Source organism: Colius striatus, chromosome 17, assembly GCF_028858725.1.
Source record: "Colius striatus isolate bColStr4 chromosome 17, bColStr4.1.hap1, whole genome shotgun sequence".
Classification (NCBI taxonomy): domain Eukaryota; kingdom Metazoa; phylum Chordata; class Aves; order Coliiformes; family Coliidae; genus Colius; species Colius striatus.
This window is the reverse complement of record NC_084775.1, coordinates 911,509-934,999: the sequence shown is the minus strand read 5'-3', so window position 1 is coordinate 934,999 and position 23,491 is coordinate 911,509. Positions and strand designations below refer to the sequence as shown.

General features: G+C 42.9%; 1 protein-coding gene across 1 annotated transcript; it reads right to left on the bottom strand.

The window, feature by feature from the left end:
* Positions 1-1,730: 1,730 nt before the first annotated feature.
* Positions 1,731-20,481, bottom strand: LOC133627109 (inositol monophosphatase 2-like). Its single transcript, XM_062010303.1, is given in 8 exon segments — positions 1,731-1,846; positions 2,427-2,578; positions 2,761-2,919; positions 6,300-6,352; positions 7,189-7,234; positions 9,583-9,687; positions 14,082-14,215; positions 20,371-20,481. Coding segments are annotated over 8 exon segments (876 nt in total).
* Positions 20,482-23,491: the final 3,010 nt, after the last annotated feature.

The window sequence follows — 23,491 nt, the reverse complement described above, 5'->3', positions numbered from 1 at the left end:
TGAGAAAGGGCATGTGATTTACAACTTTTTTTCAAGCATATCTCATATTTTTAATAACTTGCCTGTAATTTGTTCAAATCCTGCTGTTCTGCTCCAAGTTTCTCCAAAATCAACAGCTGCTTGATACTGTGCTCTATTCTGTTGGCCTACTATTGCGTGTTGTAATTAATATTGTGAACAACTCAGTGGAGTTGATATTCCTGGTTTTAACTACACTTACTCTATGGTAGTAAGAGTTCAAAGGTTTAAATATCTTACAGAGGCCTGTAGGACAGTATGGTTTATCCCAATGCAGAGGGATGAAGGGAAACAAGAACTACCTGAACAGTTTGTAAAATCATGACACGTTTTTCATGATCAGCTCTGTTATTTGCCATTTGGACAGCCCCCACCAAAACCACCTAAACAACCTATGCTCTTTACCTGAAAATAACTTCAAATATTAGCTTTCTTCTAAGCATTCTCTACATTGCTGTGAACATCCAAGACACCGATATGTATATGTATACATGCATATACGTGTATAGGTGTGTATCTATACACACACACATACACACAGATATACATGGATGTACGTAAGTGTTGACTGACAGCTGTTTGAACATGATCCAGCAGTATGCCCAGGTGGCCAAGAAGGCTAATGGCACCTTGGCCTGTATCAGAAATAGTGTGGTCAGCAGGACCAGGGCAGTGATTGTCCCCTTGTACTCAGCACTGGTGAGGCTGCACCTCAACTACTGTGTTCAGCTCTGGGCCCCTCACTACAAGAAGGACATGGAGGTGCTGGAGTGTGTCCAGAGGCTGGCAATGAAGCTGGTGAAGCGTCTGGAGTACAAGTCTTATGAGGAGAGGCTGAAGGAGCTCGGGATGTTTAGCCTGGAGTAAACGCGTCTCAGGAGACATGATCACTCTCTACAACTACCTGAAAGGAAGTGGTAGTGAAGTCTGGGGGTTGGTCTCTTCTCCCAAGTAATGAGTGATAGGACAAGAGGAAAAGGCCTCAAGTTGCACCAGGGAAGGTTTAGATTGGATATTAGGAGAACCTTCTTCACTGACAGGCTAGTTAAACAACAGAACAGGTTGCCCAGGGAGGTGGTGGAGTTCCCATTCTTGGAGATATTTAAAAGATGTGCAGATGAGGGACGTGGTTTAGTGATGGGCTTGTCAGTGTGAAGTTAGTGGTTGGACTCCATGATCTTAAAAGACCTTTCCAACCAAAATGATTCTATGATATACATATATATGGATATATAGCTATGACAGTTAGGAAACAATAACGTCACTTTTATTGCGTTCTTAAGTATCACAGAACAAGGGTATTATAGGCACACATTCTCAACTACTTGTCCTTACTACAGTCCTAAAGCTCGTTTACCTGAGATCTGCATCTGTAAAAATAAAGTTCCATTTTTAGCTGCGTGTTACAAAAGACTAAATATCAGCCCCACAGATATGAAATGATAACTTCATTTTGAGACTAATTTACTACAAGTAAAATATGCTATCTTATAAAAAAGATACTGCTGAAAGAGATACATATTCAAAAGGAAACAAGATTCTTAGAGGTTTAAAAATCTCCCTATGCCTTTCCACATAGTAATAAATTTATTAAAAATATTTGACACAGACAATCTCCACAGAAAGCATCCTGCTGAAATCACGTACCATTTAAGCCACCCATCTTGCAAAGGTTAACATAGTTTAGGAGAGTAGACTCCATAGCTAAGTATTTAGTTTTCATCATCCCGTCTGTAGTGAATGGTTTGTAATTCCTGAGCTGTGAACACAGCCATCTCTCTGGTGCCCGCAGCAATCACTCGGCAGGACATCAGATCCAGCGGTCCCCCTGAGAACAAGGGGATTCATGAGAACTGTCTTACATTATGTAAAAAGGCAATGTGTTCTGAAATAGAAACCATGTTGTCATTCAGGAGGTTCAGAAACACTGAAACAATTTCATACGTGGCTCTTTTTGGGGTGGGAAGGACAATCTTATTCAGCAACTCCTATCTGGAGTCACCAGTAAACAATTACTGTGAGATGTGTACTGTCTAAATGAGTAAAATAATAACCTGGAATCATCCTTTCTCAGGAGGATGTCTCCCCAAATCTGTTTGGAATCTGAATGCATCTACCATTCTCCTGGGCTAGTTCTTCACTGTAAATCTGATACTTTAAAGGAATTATTCAGTCATCAAAATAGAGTTTGACTCAGAAGATCTTGATGTGATGAAACCCTGGGCTGGAATTCCATCACTGTGTCATGAATAATCAGCCAGACTCTAGTGGAGAGTACAGACATTTCTACAGGATGCTGCTAGAAATGAGGTAGAGCCATAGGAAGACTGTATTGAGTTAACACAAGTTGCCCCAAAATAGCCACTCGGTCACCCAAAAGTCAACAGAGACAATGATATTTTACTCACCTGAAGTGTCTATCACGGTGCCACCTGCCTCTCTAATAATGACAGTGGCTGCTGCCAAGTCCCAGCAGTGTAACCCAAACTGGTAATAGGCGTCTGCAGCACCGGACGCCAAATGGCACAGGGCCAGGGTTGAGCTCCCGATCACACGGACCCTAAACCCCACGAGAAGGACACATGGTAATGGAAAGCAGAAAGGGCCTTTGATTTCAACCTATGTGTCAAGATTGCAAAACATGCCACATACTTGTCTGGGTTTTGCTTTCAGGGGGCGGGAGGGAGTGCTTTTAATGACTTTTGGTCACTAATGTGAGACATATATGGTAAAATATCTTACCCGTGTGCTTGGGCCTTGAGCAATCTCTCAATGTTTCCAAGGAACAATTTCAAAGTCGCAGGGTCACGTTTTGGACCAATTTCTGTTAAAATTAAGGCCTTCGAGATATCTGCAATGTAGGCAGTTGCTTCCAGTAATTCAACAGCTTCCAGGCAGATTCTAGAAATTTGTTTTTAAACACAACACTAATGGACTTTTCACAATAAAACAGTTTTCATGCCCAAATTTTATACCTCTAACTCTTTCATAGGATAAGTGACAGCTTTGCATAAAAATTCAAGCAAGACCAGATTTCTCATACCAAACAGTCTGATCTAAACAGATATTTTTAAAACCAGAACAGAAAGATTAAAAAGAAGTATGCCTTCTTACATTCCTTCTCTTTATACACACCATTTGATTTCATTGACCGGTCAGCTTTTGGCAAATGTACTAACATTAGCGGTCAACTAAAAATAAACGGGGGACCCAGCATAATAAAATAAATGAGGGATTAGCAATGATTTTAATCTAATTATATTTGAAAACAGGATTTCATGAATAGGGAACTTCAATGAAATTTGTTAATAAACTATTTGGGAATACAGTAAGAGCAAAGGAAACTTTCTACCTAAACCACCAGTCATTCAGTAATAGCTCCTCCTCATTCTGACATTTCAGAGACTGACGACACCTTATGACTGAGAAGAACCCTTACCTATTACAAATGAAACCAGTATCTTAATTAAGAAATACTAATATGAGTGTTATTTCTGTATTGCATTCAGCAAGGGCAATTCTGCCCCACAGCAGATGAGGATGTCAGCCTTGTGTACAGTCAAAGGAAAGACCCACAGTGACTTGCAAGGTGTTGAAGTCGTCCACCTCTGAGATCTGCATACTGCTAGTCTATAACAAGCGTATGCCAATGCAGATGCAGATGGTTCATCAAATGCCAAGTGTCTCTGCTTCTGTTGTGCCAGCTGAACTTGGAGGCATTAAAGGCATGACAAAACTCAAAGGTTTAGCCGTTCATTACTTAGTAACTAAGCTGTGTCCAAGTGTCAGCTGTCACCTCTACTGTGGGTTAAAGGCGAGGCATTCATTCCGCTAGAGAACGGCTGCCTGCTTATTACAGCTAATTGCCTAAGTTGAAAATTCTTAGCAGAAGTAGCAAGGGGGTTTTCAAACTCAAATTAGGCTGGAGACATCATTTAATTAAACAGGCTAACAATGAATTTAGTATTGCAGAAGTAGAGTATGGATTCTAGCAATGCGGTAAACGGTTGGTGAGCAACAGGTACGTCATTAGATTGAAAGATACAAGATATCACAAAGCATAACTGTAGGAACACAGATTTAACAATCACTTTTTAAATTATCGAATTCAAATACAGTAACACCCATCCAGGCACGCTGCAGGGTATTCATTGTTTAGCCATCAGTGAAAACTCTGGATGGTGAAAGCAATTTGCCTCAGATAATTTTGCATAACAGGCCCAAGTTATAATTACAGAATATCTAAAGCACGCCTCATTGCTGAAATGCACCAAGCATTCATACCACACCAGTCACAGCTAGGTCATGACTAAGTTGTTCTTCTGAGTTCTAAAATGAATTTCTAACAGATAAGTGGCTCTCTTCAGTTTTCATAAAGGCTATAGGTAGAAATTAGTTGAAGAGACTAAGAGGGAGGTCTCTGTTTAGGAAAATGAGCTGGCTGATCAAGTATCAGTGGGGTTTCACGAATTCAGGGTACAGGAGAAAATTTACAGGCTACTCCTTACATTAGTACAGGCCAGAAAAATAAGGAGGCTTGGTAGAAGAGATTTAATGGTGATACGGATAGATTTATGAGGAAAAGAACAATTCTGTTGACCACAGAAGCACATACAAGGCCTGACCTGAACCTAAGCATGAGAAGAAACACCATTCAAGATCAAAGGGAAGATGGATCCTTCATTTAGGTGCATCCTGATGCCTGGACTCCCATGCCAGGCCTCTACAAAATTTGGCATTGACAAAGAAGAGTGTTTGCCTGGACTGTGATTTCAAATGATTACATGTGAATAATAAATGTATAGCGCAGATCAATGTTATCCAACAGTCACATTTCCTAGAAACAAAAGGCATGAAGTAACGTGACAGCCTAGACCTCCAACACATCATGCATTGGTGAAGGCTGCTTGACTTCCAGTGGTGGGCATAGGGAAACACACCCTCTCTTCCAGGGCTGGTTTATTTCACTGAAGCCACAGTCCTCACAGAAGAAGAGCAACTGTGATTTTATATACTTAAAACATCAAAAGAAGTGAGACTAAAGAAGATCCATCTTCACTAGTGAAACTGGCCACCACCAAATTATGTCTCTCAAAACAAAGGCAAATTTCAAAGCACTTGCAAGGGCAGAAGGTCCACTTCCTTGCTTTGTTCTAGATTTGGATGTCCAGAGAAAGGAAGACAAAGTGGCACGTGCCAAAACTGTTCCTTGCCCATCTGGAAACCAGAACTCTGACTGCAAAAAGGAGTGAGGCCATTTCAAAAGTGGCTCAGCCAGCCCAAATGGGAGCACATGTTTTTAGTCTCTGCCAGCACGGGCTTTTGTGGAACATGAGATATTCAAGCACTGAAAAAAAAGGTGTTATATAATCAAGGATTAAAATCTTAGGGGTCATTGACATTACAACTCTCCAAATAGGGAGATCCAGCTCATAATTAATCCAGGTGAATAGTTAAACTTCCCAAATTTCAGGGAAGTTTTGAGGGTCTGCTTGAGGCACTACAACAAGTCTGTATGTTCAATTGCTTGAATTTACTGTGTTTCAAATTCACGATATCTGGTTTTGGGATAAATTTTTTATCACCTCCTGTGTACAACGATGTACATTTTTGGCACATGTCTGCTTCTGTCTGTTCTCATCTGCATTTTGATTGATTAAAAGAAAACTTCACTACATACATGTGATTATTGTTATCTGTTATCCTTAGGCAAACAGATAGATCTGTAACATGGTTTACCAATAAAATAATTCCATGAAAATGTTGATGAAGTATTGCTAGCTATTTGCATATTGAAACATACCGCACACAAAAGCAAGCTGTTAAAGAACCCCTAATGAAGCACTCATCCTTTAGTTTACAGTTAGCATGTGTGCCTACAGGCATAACACACTTCACAGCCGACACAGTACTCTGAATTTGATTCACCATTCACATTGCATCTGGCAAGGGGTTTTTTTGAGGAAGACACTATTAATAGACTCTTTCCCTGAAGACATTTGCAGGAATTTCTTCAGTACCATTCAAGGCTTACATTCAGGTCAGTTCCCCTGTGTGTACTTTGGCTCCTTTTCAGCTTAATACTTTTTTCTGCTTTTCCCATTTGTTTACTGAGGGAGATTTAACATCATTCTTTATTTTTGTTTCAGCTTTGTTCAGTTCACATAACCCAAATTATGCAGCATCAAAATCATGATGGTGTTCTAGAAAACATAAATATTAGAGAAAGCTGTCTGGTAATAATATGTAGTATTTAAAAGGATCTTTGGGAATGAACAAACTTCAGAAAAGCATGGAAGTGTTTCTCTGCAGATTCCATGTTTGAAAAGTCTAACTAGAGAAGTACAGAACATTGTGCTGTTTAAACCAGTAACAGGCACTAGCGCACCTGAAAACTATGTTGTTATTGCATGGAACTCTTGGTGGCTTCACTTACAGCTATACATGTATTTGAGATCATGCAATTAGTCTGAAAAAGGTACATTCCTTTGAATAGCTCCTTCTTCTGTATATATCAAACTGTAAGCTGACAACATACAGAGAAAAGGCAGTAGCGTGATCGGGTATAGCTAGGAGACTGAAAATGGCACATATGAAGGCTGGATACTTAACACACCCCCACCCCCCCGCCAATAATCAAGCTCTCGTGGGAAATACACTTATTCTCCATGTTAAGAAAACCATAAAGGTAGATTAAATTAACTAGGCCCATAAGTTCAGAGAGGTCTTAACAGAAATCAGTTCTGAATTGCCTCACAGCAGCAGTTAGCCTTCACAGATACCGCTTGTAGGAAAGAAGCAATAATGCTAATATAAGAACACTGGGAGATGTGTTTCAATTACAAATAGGCAACACTATTATTTAACTCACCACGGTTTTGTCTTACAAAACCTTGCCCACGTCAGTACTCTCTTTTTTCCCCACATAAATCCTATAATAATATTTATAATAATTTGTAAGAATTATCTTTCAATTGCCAGTTTGCACAAGTAGGTTTTGCAGGACTATCATTTTAGACTAGTAGAGTATGACCACATGAATTAAAAAAGGGTGGAAAAACCTGAGTAGTGGCTAGCTTCTTTCTAAAAGTATTTTATTGAAAGTTCCCATGTGATTTTGAGGGTTCTACCCACATCTCAGACACTCATCTTAAAGAACATACTTCATACCTCTTTGTTAACAGCAAATCCAATGCTCACTGCCACTGTCGGAAATCTGTGAAAAATAAGAAAAGACCCATCACTAATGAAAAATCTCTTGACTTACTCGTTATGCAACTCCCTCAGGCAAAAAAAACCCACATGGAGCTCTGTGGTTTTACTTGTGTCAAAATGCTCCTGGCATTGTACTATTTCTCCTTTGTTGTCCTCTTTGTCAGTGTCGTTAAAACTGAATTTACTATTGGAGAAGGCAAGAAATAAGCACAGGAAGATACCAGGCTTTTTACACGAAACGCGTTGTATATTTTAGTGATCTTTTTGCCTTAGTGTAATTGAATTACCCAGTATAAAATCATCACTGTTGTTATAACAAGTCATCACTTTAAAGAGCACAATCTGTTCAAGTTCAAGCATCAGAGATAGCAATCCAGCTGCACAGATACCTTGCTGCTGACATCAACGTAAGGAGAAACCAGTTCCTCTACCCTCTCTTTCATCAGTCACCATCATGTATTTAATTTGCTCCTTTTGACTAAAGTATAATTATTACACTTTAAACAATGAAAGGAATTCGTTTCTTAAAAACAAGTTTTAAAAAGAGTTGTGAAGGCAAGGCTCAGGAAATATTGCTAGTAAGAGAAAATGTCACTTGAAGAAAAGCACATGACATCCCTCCACCTCCCCTTGAATTCTAGGGAATTGCACCAACAAGTTATTTTGTTCTCATTTAATGAAAACTGCAGTTATGTTACATCACAAAGTACAAGGCAGAACATATTTTAAGCAGAAGTATTACAAGCAGTCATTCATTTACAACTTCTAGGACTTAAATGATGAATTAAAGGTTTTGCACTTCTGTGAGAACGAGCCCTAGATTTACTTTTGCAGAGCAGTATTCTGTAAGTCTAAAAACAGTATCTATGTACAACTTTGTTTTTTCTACTTTACATATGTGCAAAGGTTGTACTTCTTAGGAAAACTGAAGCACTTGTATTTGAAAGGGAGAAAACGTCACCACTACAAGGAATAGGTAACAACCACATAAGGCGTTAGGCCAAATGTCATCATAGCACAGCCTTGTTCCTCCAGTTCAGCTCAAGCCTCTGCATGTTCATGTGCGGTTATATATAAACAAGCTGTGAGTCAAGAGCTGTGGGCCATTAAGCAATCAGCAGAAACTTTAGCTTACCTTTAGATAACAGTATAGAGCTCTCCCCAGCACAAACACACACTCCCTCAGATACACTAAGGGAGCTACAAAAAGATAAAGGCATGTGTTCTGGTTTAGCAAGGAGCAGCTTTTGGCTTAGTAACAGGGGGAGCGGGTTGCAGTGAAGACCCGGTAAAGAGTTTGCGGACTCTCCCCCGGCTCCTGGGTTCACACCCACCTCCGGCCTGGCTGGGCCAATCTGGCGCCTCTGCGATCACTATTTAGGGGACGGGAATTTGGAATGCGGGTCGGGAGGTGTAAGAGGGATACAAGATGGAGGCGACCACGCGGACCCTTCAGCCAGAGGAGGAAGGAAGGAGGAGCAGTAGACCGGAGACCCTTCTGCAGGCCGTGGCGAGAATGCAAGCTGTGCCCCTGAAACCTGTGGAGATCCGTGGCAGGACTGAGAGCCACCAGCAGCTCCATGTGAGTGAGCCCGGACGGGCGAGGGACTGTGTGGGGAGACGGCCATGGCCCAGGCCGTGTTGGAGAGCCTGCACGCCGTAGAGCAGCCCCACACGAGAGGCAGAGAGGAGCTGCAGCCTTTGGAATGGGTGCACGTCGGAGCAGCCCGTGCAGGGCTGCCATGCGTGTGAGTTACCCCACGGACTCGCAGGGAGGACTGGTGTGGAGTTCACCCGTCCTGAGGAGGGACAGACGGCAGAAGCTATTGGGAGCAGACTGACTGAGACCTCCACTGCCTGCCCCCCCGAACCGTTCAGGGTGGGGGGCAAGGTAAAAACCCCGGGATCAGGGCTCTGAGCCCGGGAAGAGGGGAGGTGTGGCGGGAAGGTGTTCTTAAAAAGGCTGGTTGGACTCTTCATTGACGTATTCCTCTGTGTTGTTTTGTTTCGTTTTGGTTATGTTTTGGGTTTTTGTGGGTATGTTTTAGTTGATGTTGCATTAAATTATTTTCTGTTTTCTTCCCCAAACCAAGTAGCCTGGTCTGTTTTGTCCTGAACCTTAAGCAGCAATTAAGCCCTCCCTGCCCTCGAGCAATTCTCAGCCTCTTCGGTACTTGAGGCTAATCGTGGTCTTTGTTCCCTGATGGGCCGAAACCAGGACAGCATGACACCTACTTACAAGACAATGGAATAAATCTACCATGGTAAAACATTTTCAAGAAGAAGAGAGGCTTTGTGAGAAGCTACATTTTGCTCTTTTATGTACTTCCCAGTTCACTGTCCACTTACCTGTGCACAAAGTTGCACGTTCCATCAACAGGATCAATAATCCAGGTCGGACTGTCAGTGAGGACACATTTTGAACCAGCAGCAGTGGACTCTTCTGCAATAAACCTGCATTTGGTGTGGAGTAAAACAAGTGTGGTTTAGAGATGTGACGTGAAAAGACAAATTCCATCTTTCTCTTTTTGAAGAGATACTTAATTTTTAATATCTGTATATTTTAATTAATTTTTATATCTATATCTATATGTATAAACGTACATACTGCTTTTTCTTCTCGGAATAAGGAGCTTTCATAGAAACTTTGAAGGAGAGTTCTCAAATTCATAGCACACTATTTTGCATGGTAAAAAGGGACTCCATTTATGTTTCCCAAAATATAAAAAAGTCATGAAAATGAATACAACAATGGATCTAAACTGGCACCCCTGGAACTTCAGAAGGAGTTTTTTAATGCAGAATGTCATTTTATGGGTTAGGACTGTCTATTGCAGTAAGTAATATAAACTGCAAACTGTAGCTGCTTCTCTTCTGCAGCCAAATTCAGTCATTAGGAAATAACACACTCTTAGAAAATCCACAATCTCACTCCTACTTGAATTTTTTACAGTAGACTGACTCGAGAAATGAGGTTTACAAAGCTAAACTTTCTTTTTCCCGTGACCTAGAGAAAATCAACAAGTTATTGGTTTTTTGTTGTTTGGATGCAGAAGGCACAAATTGAAATCTGAGCTCATCTTCTGTTCTGTTGTTCTGTCCAAATTTCTTTCAGTAGATATCCTTTTCCTTCAGTAGATACCCTCCTTTTTCCCTGGGAAATGAACATCCAGTTCTGGTACACTTCCTGCTGACCTTAATTATCCCTGCTCTCCCATGAACTGCTCACGGCCTGTTTCTTTAAGTGCTGTGCAGCTGTCACTCTCAAAGATCTGAATTAAGTGCTGCATGTACAGAAGGTGCAGAATCAGACTGCTAGCACTCAATCTTGCTTTTGGTTTCTCATTCAAATAGCTGGTAGTGGTATTCAGAATCTCCTCCAAACAGTTGAAGATGAAAAAACTCCTCTTGATGACACAAAGAGAAAAAAAAAAACCCAATAAAATAAAATAGCTGCTTGCCCAGGGCTAGAGTAGCAGCTATTTTTTCTTGTGCTCTCAACAAGTGCTGCATGATGCCACATAGCACTTGCAATTGTGAGCTTAAAATGTTCCGCAGACAACACAGGAGGAGACTTTGTGAACTTTCCAAATGCTTTCCCTGAGTAAAAAAAGTACTGTTTTGATGGCATTATAGGCCCCTAGTTGGTATGAAGAGGGAAGAAGGAAATGTTTACTAGGATTTTCATCTCTATTAAAGCTGAAGGAAAAGTCTTGGTGTGGAACTGAGAAATGAGAAAGACTAGAACAAGCGTTTGGAATTCTTTCAAACGTAACATTTTGCAGACTGTTTGCTGTAAATATTTCATTATTTTGTCATGGTGCTGTATAATTTTGACAAATGATACAAATCTTTTACAAATCTTGTAATTAGCATATAAACCCAACCACACACTTTGGCTGTGCTACTGGCTGCAGAGGAAGCTCATCTTCTTGCAGATGGAGCACATTCTCAGACTGTCCACCTTCTCCATAAATTATGCTTCTGCTTCAACCCTCTGCCAACCCCCACAGCCAAAGCCTGAACTGTAGCTGTTTCCTTGCCAGTTCAAGACAGATGAAATGGTAACCTCTTTAAAGACAAGACTACTTCTGTGTGAGTTGTTTTGCTCTCAAGTATTGTAAGTCTGTTTCTCACCTTTTCCTGCACTGGGATGTGACGCTGCAGTCCTCACATACAGAAATGCTAACATGAAGCTGAGGAACAGCAGTGCCATTGATACAGTCTTGATGTCCAAGAATATTTTTTCCAAAATGGATGCAGGATAAATTAGCTACACATTTAATGAAATTTGGGCTAACAGTTTAAAGTAAGCCCCTTGCTGTTATACAACACTAGGAACTGTGACAGTTGCTCAAGGTCAACGTGAGATGTGTTGTTCTATGGCTTCCTGTCCTGTAAAAATATGCAAACTAAGCAAAACACTTGGCTTGAAATACTGGAGACAAAATTTTATGAACAGCTTGAGAAGCAGGAGGTATAGCCATGTTATCACAGTAGTTAATTTGACAGCCTATGAGCTCTCCTTAAATCTGGATTAAAGTTTTCTCCCACTGAAAATGAGTCCAGTGATTTTAGCCAACTCTCATCATACATCTGTTCTTACCATGGTGCCACTCTGAAACTCATTGTTGGAACAGCAGGGAAACCTGTAGCATAGTAAGTGCTGAAACCTGCAGCAAGGGTGTCATCCAGTAGAATGCAGGAGGTTCAAGCCAGGGCTGTCCCCTCACCTATCCCCGTATGGAGGCCTGAGAGCAGAAGGCCAGGAAGCTAGTGCTGGATGTCACTCTCTATAATGACTGTGTCGTGGTTGTAATGTCTACAGGATTAAGGCCACAATTAAAACTGAAGATGACAACTTGTGTAACAATACAGCCTTTCAGGCTGTGCCTATCCACAATTCAAAGATCTATCGGAAAAATCCCCTTTTGAAAAAACTCACTTGAAGGATGTCAGAGTACCAAAGGGTGGTGAGAGATGAAAACTTGGATGAAGTGTGAATGAGGATGATACATATCACTGAACCAAGTGGAGAGAAGAAGAATGAAACGTGGGACAGAATTCTCTTTTCCACGTGTTTTCCTAATACTTCTCTTTACTTCTGGGTACACTTCCAATATCTCAAGACTCATCACTGTCACAGTGCAAATGGCACAGATTCTCATGAGAACCCTTTTAAATTTTTAATGTATTGTAATTTTTTTTTACTTTTTAATGTTCCTCTTAAGGTACATTTGTTGATTCAGAGAACATAAGAATCAAGAGAGAAGAAGTAGCAGAATGCTTCCAACAGCAAGATTAAGTAACAGACTAAACAAAGTGTGCACGATCTTTTGAAGTTTTTGTTTTACTTGAATTTAAACCTTGATTGCTACTGTGGACTCCTCATTGCAAATGTTTTAATCTAGTCTAGTTAAATCTAGTTTAATCAATTGTTTAACATAAATGCATTTACTGTCTGAACAAACTCTAACCAAACCCAATAACCAACATCAGCAAAATACTGAAGAAATAGCAATTCCTTCATTTGCCTATAAAGTCAGAAGCTAACTGTACAGAGTTAATAAAGTCAGGGATTCTTCAGTTTCTAGGTCTTACACTGACCTTAAAACTTTTGTTCCCATTCTGAGTTCAATTAAGCACTTCTGATGAATCTTATTTTATGTGTATGTTTTATGTTCTCTGGCAGACTGTTCAAGGCAAAAAAACCCCACAACACAGGAGTGGAGATGAGAAAGGAGCACAGGCAGCAATAGTCGAAGGAATATTACACAAATAATAGGCTCGTAAAGCCTGGCACTCTCTTGAGAATGGTGGCCAAGAACCACACATTGTGCTGCACAGTACTGCTTCAGGATGTGATCACACACAACACGTATTTAGAAAGCCATATTTAGTATACAATGTTTTTTCTGTTCCTTCTTATGGTGGGGTGTTGGGTTTTTTTTTCCTAGCAGCATTGTCGATAACCAGATTAGTAGCTGAGCCCTCCAGATTTTCATCTTTGTTGATTTCTGCACAGTGCTGGAGTGTAAGGCTCATCTCTGTCAGAGATGCACACAGTTAGAAAGAAGTCATACAGCATTTAAAGGATACACAGGCTCTGCACTGGCTCTGCAGGAAGATTCATTTTATCCATGTAGACTGAAGTCAAATGTTTGATGCAGACCCTCTGCATCAAACCAAACCCAGACAACTCATAGAATCTCTCTCTATTCTGCACAGGTGCTAGGAATGGTTATTTTTCAAATTGACCATAATAATTCAAGAGAAGCCAATAATTTGATCTCTTTTTAAAACCTTGGGTTGACACCCCATATACTAATTTATAATCTCTTCATGTACATGCATCAAATGATGACGATAAACAACTCTGCTCCTCACTCATTTTAGGACTCCATACAACACAGGGTGGATGTGATTAAATACGGTACTTGTCCTGATTTGGCAAATGCTTACCTATCATGGCAAAAGAAAGCAGAAGAAAGGTCTGTAGGACAGGACATTTGCTATCATTAATTTCAACTATATTTTAATAGATATCCTGGGAAGAATTCTTATACACTAGAGGACTGATCAGTGGAGATCCACATGGAACCTTTGTACATGATACCCCTAGAGGGGAAACACGACTATTCAATATATATCTTAAGAAACATAAAGATAATAAAATATAAAGTACTACGTATAGGGAAGTAATACTTCTTAAACAAAGGAGTCCTGTGAAAATGTCCAACAGCAATAGGTTAATATACATGAGAAATAGATACTTTTAAAATTCCCTTGAAGTGCCAGTCAGATATTTAGCTCTTAAAGGAAAAAAAAATCATCCCATAGGCACTCACCTGTGGGAAGGAAATTTCTCTTTCAGAACAGAAATAATTCAACTTGCCACAAAATGATCAGTTTCTGTTACAAGATCTGCAGCAGATGTCTTTGTGGACACTTGTTTTTCCTCTGTTAGAGCTTTCCTAATAATCTGAAACAGAAGTTCACAGACCATAGTTGTTGGCCATTCATCCAGTGCACACTAAAATAATATATTTACTGAAAAATTATACCTAATCCTGAAAAAACAATTGTAAGCCTAATTCTACCAGAGTGTGTTCTCATTCTTCTGACTTTTTAAAAAAGTCCTTCTGAGCTAATGAGTAGTCTTTGGAAACACACCATTTTGAATCATTCTGTGAGAACCACTCTTGACAGTTCAGAAAGGGACTGAGGAACGGAACGCAACTAAGAGAATAAAAGGATGATGGCAGTTGTAGCCAATTAGGAAATTACAAAAAATACATGTAAGATAAGAAAGAGCCTTAACACTCAGGAATTTTTCATGGAAACTCCCTCTGCTTCTTTTCTTTTCTTTAATTTACAGGGTCAATACCCCACTGCTCTCTTACTTTAAAAGACATGCAATAAGGCAAACCCCACTTGTTTATTTTATCTCGAGTATATGGGTTTTTGGAACTTCAAGAGCTGACCACCCACTAATTCCCAAAGAATTTCTATGTCTTTAATAAAACAAAAAACTTAAGACTTTTCCCTAGGTATGGAACCAGTGATCTAACCCTGGACTCTTCTAGAAAAGTCTTTGACATGTTTTTTAAGGATTTAGCTGTTATAAACTCAGAACTAAACCACATCAACTGCAAATGCACATATGGGAAAACAGTTAAAAGCTTTCTTCTAGTTTTCCCATCTTATTTCTGGTTTTTTTCTGTTCTTTCATTAAAATAAGAAGGCAGGATGCAAATGGAGCTGACTTATTTTTATAACCAGTGAAAACGATAAACTATTTGAAATTAGGAAAACAAAAAAAACTCCCAAACATTAAACACCTCTTATTTGTACAGAATTATATTAACTAAAACTGGCAGCAACAAGACCAATATTCCAAGTCCCTTCCAAAACTTTCAAATATTTCAATTGTTTAACTAATTTTCCACTATCCACTACTATTCCAAATATCAAAGTAGTTTTAAAGTGTTGAGAAATGCTTGATGACCAAAGAAAACAGTTGTGCTGCATGGGAAGGGGAACCAGCAACTCCCAAATTTCAGTCTCGCCTCTTGGTTTTCATAGTAGAAAATACTGTGTTTGAAGAGTGTGCTGATTGTTCTGCCAAGTAATGGATATGGCCAACTGTTGCTTTAGTACAGAAGGTGTCTAATGAAGGTATTCAAAACACTAGTTATGCCTATTTACTGAGCTTGTGAAGGCAGGTTAAAACTTTTCAGCTTGACGTCTTGCAGAGCTTCACTATTGTATATAAAAATATTAACTACACTTACTTCTTTTACTCCCCTCAATGCCCTCCATGGTTTTCTTGAAGGTTTTGCTGTAGGAGCATAAAAGCACAACTCTAGGAATGCCCTCGAGCTCCTCTTCAGTACAAAGTAAAATTCAAAACAATACAGCCATCTTGGTTGTGTATTCTAAAAAAATGCTACTCTGTTACAATTTAATTGTTCTTTACTTTTATACTGCCTGTACACAAGTAAATGCCCTGCTTAGAACAGGGCTCAGAACTCTGCATAGTGAAATAGATGAGGAATATGCTCCTTTTAATAGAGAAGATTTCAACAACTTCTTAGCAGTGCCATGGTTTTGACTTCTACTCAGTTTTAATATAAGATTAAGGAGATTTTTGTAGCCATTTAAATCAGTATGTGCTCAACGAGGGAGTGAGATCACACCTGAGCCTTGCTGCAAAAACAAGAGAGGTGCAAGCTCTCTGCTGTGGTTGTTCTCTGCAGTCAGTTGCTCTTCACCCTGTGATCCAGCACTTGATCTCTCCCTTTTTAACACAATCCTTTGCACCTCTCAGCACTGAATTTATTATTTTTCATTTCTGACCCTTTCTCCAATTGCTCCTGACCATTTTTAACTCTGTTTCTCTGTTGATCTGCACGTGCCAGCCTGAAGCTCCAGTCACTTTGGAGGTGCGACTTATGCAAGGGTGTGACTGATCAGAAGCAGTGTCTGATGGCCTTCTCACCTCTCTCTTCCTCTGCAGACCTGTGCTGAGGGGCTGTGACACACATTACCCAGTCCTACGATGTGCTGCTTCTCCCTGCCTCTTGTGTAACTGATGTGTCAAGGGAAGAGCAGAAGAAGGGAAGTCACAATGCTATGCTGAGGTCATCAGCTACATATGGGCACCATCTGCATCAGCTCACCTGTGGTGGTGCCATGGGATGGATTCATCCCTGATAATTCTCTGCATTCTAGGAAGGGTCTGACAAAAGGGACTCATATGCATTTGCATCAGCTTGTATAGGTATGCAATCCAAGCTAGTGTCCCCCACAAAGACCACATTCCCTGCATCATTGGGGAAACAGCTTTATTCTTCACAAATTCATCAAATAGCTCAGAGTAGTCCAGAATTCAGCTTATGTTGAATAATCCCTAAAAATCATCTACCTACAGAGTATTACAGCCCGGGGCCTCAGACTACTCCAACAACATCACTCAGCTCCTTTCCTTGCAGAAGCCTTACAACAAGGTTTGAAGACACCTACTGCAATTGCCTGGTCTTCCCAGCTGGGCGTGAAGCTCCAGAAAAGCTTCTCTCTTTCTAACAGACAATAGGTAAGTGCAAGATCTACAGGTGAAGAACTACAGGTTGATGAAATGAAAACTGCTGATTGTTCCTTATCACTATTGTACAACAAAACTGGCAACCAAGATGCTGTATTTTGTCTGTAAATGTCTTTTATACTCTATTATAGGTTGTATCTAGACTGGAAATTTTACAACAATTTCTAAGCAGCTGGTTTTTGGGAGTGTGGTTATTTACAGCAGAGCCACTTAACACTTATCCCATGCTGCCTTCCCTCTAACAAAGAATTGCCTAGATCTTATCCTAATACCCTGTCTGGGAGCATTTGGTGGGGGGGGTGTTATGCAAAGTGATGGGCATTTACATCAAGCAGTACATGCACGAAGACCACATCACAGAGCAAGAGCGAAGTTGTCCTTCTCCCTTCTTCATTTCCCACGGAGCAGGGCACAGTGCAGTCATGGTCCTGGACTTCTCCTTTCCTAACACCTTTGTGAAACTAATTCACACAAAGGAGAATGAAGAGGACAGAGGGAAAAGACGCCTTCTCCCCCAGTACCTGCCAGGACAGCCACCTCCAGTGAGGTCCTTGTGGTAAGTATTTTATCTCACCTTATCCTGGGAATTCCAAGTTGGTTTTACTTGCCTGCAACATTGTCCTGAAATATTTGCCCAAACACATAATTAAACATCTAGATAAAAAGGATAACTATCTGCAAACAATTTAGGAAATATCAATCCAGTTTGTTAAAAAAAACTGTCTGTGTTCCATAGACAACAGCCTAACAATATCCCTTGGGTGCAAATATGGGGGAAAAAGACTTTGGCTTTTTAGAATCAGCGGATATGCCTTTTTTTTCAGTGGGATTCTGTGAGGTCTCTTATGCCTCACAAAAATATCCTCTGAAAAAAAGAGTCAAAAAGTACTTAGTGTGGACTGAATGTGATGGCTTCCAGTCTGAGTTTCTTACCCTTTTTTTCACCCATATGTACATCACTCATTTTGGTGAAGTTTCTCTGACTGTAATCTCAGAGAACTCTGCAAATATTACTCAGTGCTCTCAACAGCATCAAGGATGCTGTTTTTTTTTAAGCAAAAAGTCATACTAAACCAACAAGCACAGTCTCATGAATACAGCAAGCAGAGCATACTCATAGAAGACCTTGCAGAAGAATGGTTTCAAAAAGTGCAATTACATGTGGCCTCACAGAGCAGGTTTTGCATCATTTTCATGCAGGTCAATTACCAAGGTTACAAAACCATGGCCACTCTCATTATGAAAAAGCCATACGTATTAAATGAGAGTCTGTGATCATTCATAAAAATAATGAAACTAAGTAAGAGGATGGGCGAGAATGTCACAGTTTTAACCTGGGAATAGAAGTTATTCCAGCAACACAACTTTTGACAAATATTCAAGCAATCACTTCTTTAATGGCCTTTGAAGTTTAGAAGAAACTATACCAAAGCATAGATGTCGATCCATTGGAACGAAGATACATTTTACTCCAACTCATGAAATGTAAACCAAACAGTCACGTTTGGGGACAAAAGGGGACACCAGGAAATTGTATTACCGTCTACATTTCCCTAAAAATTCAAAATCTTGACCTGCATGCCTTTCTTTAGGTTGGCCCCTGCACCAAGTCTCTTTTAGAAACTTTCTAATGATTCCAAGCCTTCCTAACCTGCCATGGTCCTGAAAAATGGAGGGCCTTAAAAGCAAGGCTAAAGTGGTGACATTTCAAGCAGGCATGGAAACAGGAGGCAGATCTGGGGAGAAAGAGTGCAAGCAGACTTCTAGCAATGGAGGCAAAAGTGGAGAGCTCTGAGGGGTGGGAAGAGAAGCAGAAGAACAAGATGAACATGACCAGCGGAATCGACTATTTTTGGTGACCCATTTGATCAGTCAATTTTCAACAAAAATCCAGTCCTACCAAACCTATATCACACTGCATTTTGTGTTCTTGTCTCTAGACTCTTTTGGGGACAGCTAGAAGTGGATTGACACTTAAATAAAAGATACAGCCCTATTTGCACCTTTTCCTCCACAAGAATCTCTGATGGGTTTTGGAACTAAAAACATACCTTAACGTTACAAAGTTAATAAAGACCCGACACAGTTCCAAAGTCCTACTTAAACAATATCTTTGACTGGTTTAAATTTGGGCTGCCGATGAATTGGGCATTTCCTGCCAGTTGCACTGTAGCGATGGCAAATTGTGAGCTAAAAAGATACCAGGATGAATTTTCTGGCATGTTTATATCTTCCAGGAAGAGGTACTCAGCTGTGGTCTTCTAGGCAATTTAAATGTCTGGAGATGGTTATGGCTGTGAGCAAGTCATGAGTTTCTCCTGTGAAATGGCTGGCAGAATGAGTATGCTGGAGACACTGCTGTTTGGAGAGCCTGTGAGAGCATGACCTGTCATCCCAATTTGGATTATCCACTTATTCCCTTGTATTACTAAAACAAGTCTCCTCTCCTCTGGCATTCTGTTCCATCTTTGTGTGTGTCTTTCTACTAAGGAGAAAATACATTTAATAACACACATTAAGGAAAAGTTACAGGTCCTAAACTCAAGATAGAAAAGGGAGGCTCTTAAATCATAGTGTACAGATACAACGTGAGTTTCAAAATAGAGCAGATGGAAGCAGAAGAGAAATACATGTTGCTGAGGTTTGTGTTTTACTCAGTTTCTCATCTGAACAATCTGCTGATCCCATTTCTTGGCTCTGGTAGAGTTGGTGCAATTTTTGCTGCTGCGCACAGTGCGGCCAGGATGTCTCCTGAGATGACCAACCTTCTGCTGTGTCAAAACACGGATCTTAACTAAGCTAACGGAGATCTTTGCAAGGCCACTGCCGATTTATCCCCAGCAAGTGAAATTCAGTTACTCTGAAGACACCGGTATGTAAAAGAAGAAGAAAAAGCCTCCCTGACACGGGCATTTTTTCTCTGCACGAGCTGCTCAAAACTAAATGCTGGTCCTGGAACGTGCACATACACAACATTCTGGATAAAGGCACCACAGCGTAAAGCTTCAGTTATACACAAATTCAACCTTAACATCACCACACACTTCAAAACGTGACAGTAACCGAATAAACGCTCGGTGTACATTTGAAAAAGTTACTAAAACCACCTTCACGCTGACAGTTCTTTCCACCGTATTATTGAAGTGAAATCAGAATACTTCCAGTTACAAAATAAACCAGCCTTCACTTGAAGGGGCTCCTCGTCCTTAGCTGGACGTGACCCCCGCGGCCGAAGGGGGCGGCCGAAGGGGGTGGCCGAAGGGGACGGCCGGGGTCTCCGGCAGCGGGGGCCTGGCCTGCTTGCCACCTACCCGCCAGCTCTGCCCCACCAGCCTAATGCCCACACGGCGCTTCCTCAAACCGCCCGCCTCTAGCACAATTCTTTCTTTCATTTCGAAGCGCAGCCGGTACGGCCGCCTGGGAGAAGGATGCTCCAGCCGCAGGGCAGCCTGCTCCGCACCCCCAGCCTCTCCGCGCCCCTGTCCCGCCGCCGGGCAGCGCTCCGCGGCGCGGGCGGGGAGCGATCCTCTCACCTGTCCGGCGCGGAGCGCCAGCTGCACCGCCGCCTCCGCGCACTCCTTCCAGGGGTCCCCGCCGCCGGCCACCGCCCCCACCTCCTCCTCCTCCTCCTCGCACGGCTTCATAGCGGCGGCGACTCCGCTGTCCGGGCCGGGGCAGGGGGCCGCGGAGGGCCCGGCTCCTCGCCGAGGAGCGGCCGCGGAGGAGGGCGGCCGGCCGGCCCACGCACCGCCGCCCGCTCGCCCGCCCGCCCGGTGCGCCGCAGCCGCCGCTGTCACTCCGCGCCGTGGCGCCTCCCCGCTGGGGGGAGCGGGCCGGAGGGAGGCGGCCCGGCGGCTGCCGCCATCAATGGGAAAGGCGGGGCTACAACGCGGCGCCTGGCTGCTGGGCGCTGACTGGAGCTGAGCCCCGGGGCCGGAGAAGGGCCGGGAGAGGCGGGGAGGGGGCCTCCGAGAGGAGCGCCGAGGCCGCGCCGAGCCGCCGAGGGCAGGATGTGGCGGAGAGGCCGCCGGCCCGGCCTGCCCCGCACCGCCGCCATCAGCACTGTCGCCGCCACCGCCACCGCCATTGCCGTGGCCCAGCCGCCCCTCGCCCGACATGGCACAGCGGCCGTTACCGCCGGCCAGGCTGGGCTCCCCAGTCTGGGGCTGGGGCTGAGGCGTTAGTTTCCTCCGAGATAACGAGCCCCTCTTCCCGCAAGCCCGAGCGCCCCTCGGGGGTACCAGCGCCCCGTGGCTCCTGTGAGCCGGGCCCGGAAGGCCCGGGGCCCGCTGGTGTGCCGGGGCGAAGGGCGGTCCCAGGGAACGGCAGGCCGGGCGCCAGCGTTATCGCCGCTCGGAGGGAAGAGCTGGCGGCTGGCATCGCCCATCGCGAGAATGAAGGGGAAAGGTGGGAAAAGTGGCCCGGGCAGCGGAAGGTGTGAGGAGAAGGAGACAGTGTAGCAAACTGTTAGGTTCATCAGTTTATTGGTGCTTGGGAACGGAAACGGATGCTGACAAATACATTGCCCTTCAGATTATCCATTTCTCTTTGTATGACATTTTGGATTTGTCAATAAGAGAATTAAGAACCTATTGTTAAAACAAACACATAAGCCAAATTATCATTAGTTGGAGCCAGCAGAGCAGGGGGGACCAGTGGCAGACAGCTGAGAGATTCTGAATCTACATCTGTTACGGACGAAAAAGTTGTCACATCTGTTTTCTTCTATAAAGGAATTTATTAATTAATGTTTAACATAAAATAAAGACATTTAGCAAGCGGCAAATGAGCAAAACAGCGCTGGGTGACCGGGGAAACACAGTAGTTCCGCCACGGCACACTTTGGCCTTCTATTTCCCGCCTTATATAAGATTTCAATGCTGTCCACACGCCTGAACATAGTCCATGATTGGGTTCCGAAATGTCCAGCTTTTACGTCGGAGATCTTCATTGGTCATCCTTAGGATTTAAAGTTCTTTTTCCTCTGCATTTGCTGTAGATGGGATGTCCTGATATTCCCAATTTGGTCCGTATTCCTCTGCATTTGCTGTAGATCGGATGTCCCGGTATTCCTAATTTGGGCATTTTTGGGGTCCAGCAGTACTCCTGTTCCCTCTCGATTACTTATTTTTAAGCACTATCACAGTGTCCCCATAGCCCATTTTCACGGTCCACCCCTAGATATCTATAAACAAACAGAACTGAGAGCTGACCTTATCTCTCTCTAAAACACTTATCTCTCTAAAACACTCCATATTAAGTTTGTCACACCTAACACATATTTTTCTTAAACTCTTATTATTTTAAATACTATATTTATTATGATCAATAAACACTCTATATTATGGTCAATACACACTCTATATTATGATCAATACACACTCTGTATTATTTATTACACCAGCATGGCCGTGGCAACTCAGGATGGCTGCTGCTGCCTCGCGGATCTTGCCATGGGATGTGTAGGAAAGGACCAAACCAAGGCAAAGGGTGAGATCAGGTGGTTTCTGGAGGAGCAGAGGTGGGAAAACAGAGAGAAAAGGGGTTGAAAGAAGCAGGTCACACGTACACAGGGGGCTGATCAGTCCACTTCTGTGGCCTTGCCTTGCAGCTGATCACCACAGCCTGTCCTGCTTTCCCAATACCTGCACATCCAAGTGCTTTCTAGGGCAAGGGATCTCTCTGCTCTAGGTACAGATGGAGGTCCGAATGCCAGAGCATCTGAGTGGGAACTACAAGTCCTCAGGTTTAGTGTTCTCTGTTGGGGGCAACTGGTGAGAGCAGTAGGGGGGGTGTGTGTGTGTGGTGGTTTGGCCCAACCAGCCCAGCAGCAGCACGACAGTCTCTTGCTCGGTGCCCACATCCACCCCCACCCTCGTTAGGATGGCAGAGGCCCCAGCGAAAGGGCAGTAAAAAGATCACCAAGGTTGTTGTGGATGGAGACAAGGGCAGGGAGGGCTCGCTGCCAGTGACGGTCCTGAGCAAAACAGACTCCAGTGCTTGACCGAGAGAGGAGAGTAGGAACGCTTATTCTACAGGAAAAACGAAGGTGGGAGCTCTCCTCATTCGTGTGCAGTCAGTCTGCTCAGCCCAGACTCAAATAAAGGCTGCCGTGGGACCCCTCTACAGGAGTAGGATGGACACCTTGTGACTGGGTTTGTGATGCCAGCTTTGACGTGAACAAGCCATTCTTCAAAGCTGGCCATGGTCAGGGAATCACGGAATCACAGAATGGTGGGGTTGGAAGGGACCTGCAGAGATCATCTAGTCCAACCCCCCTGCTAAAGCAGGTCCATCTCTGTCAGGAACGTGTCCATAGAGGTTCAGAGAGCTCCAAGGAAGGAGCCTCCACACCCTCCCTGGGCAGCCTGGGCCAGGGCTCCCTCACCTCACAGGGAAACATAGTTTTCCTTACATTTCAATGGAACTTTTGTTGTTCCAGCTTCTTTCTATGACCTCTTGTCCTGACACTGCCTACACCAGGAAAAAGGGAAAGCCCAGCCTCCTGACACCCACCATGTAGACGTTTGTAACTATCAATGAGATCCCCCCTCAGTCCCCTCCAGACTAAAGAGCCCCAGATCAGAAGAAAGCCCCCAGCCACAGCTCTCCTACTCCTCTAGAGAGGTCCCAGGGGAGCCTGTCAGCCAGCAA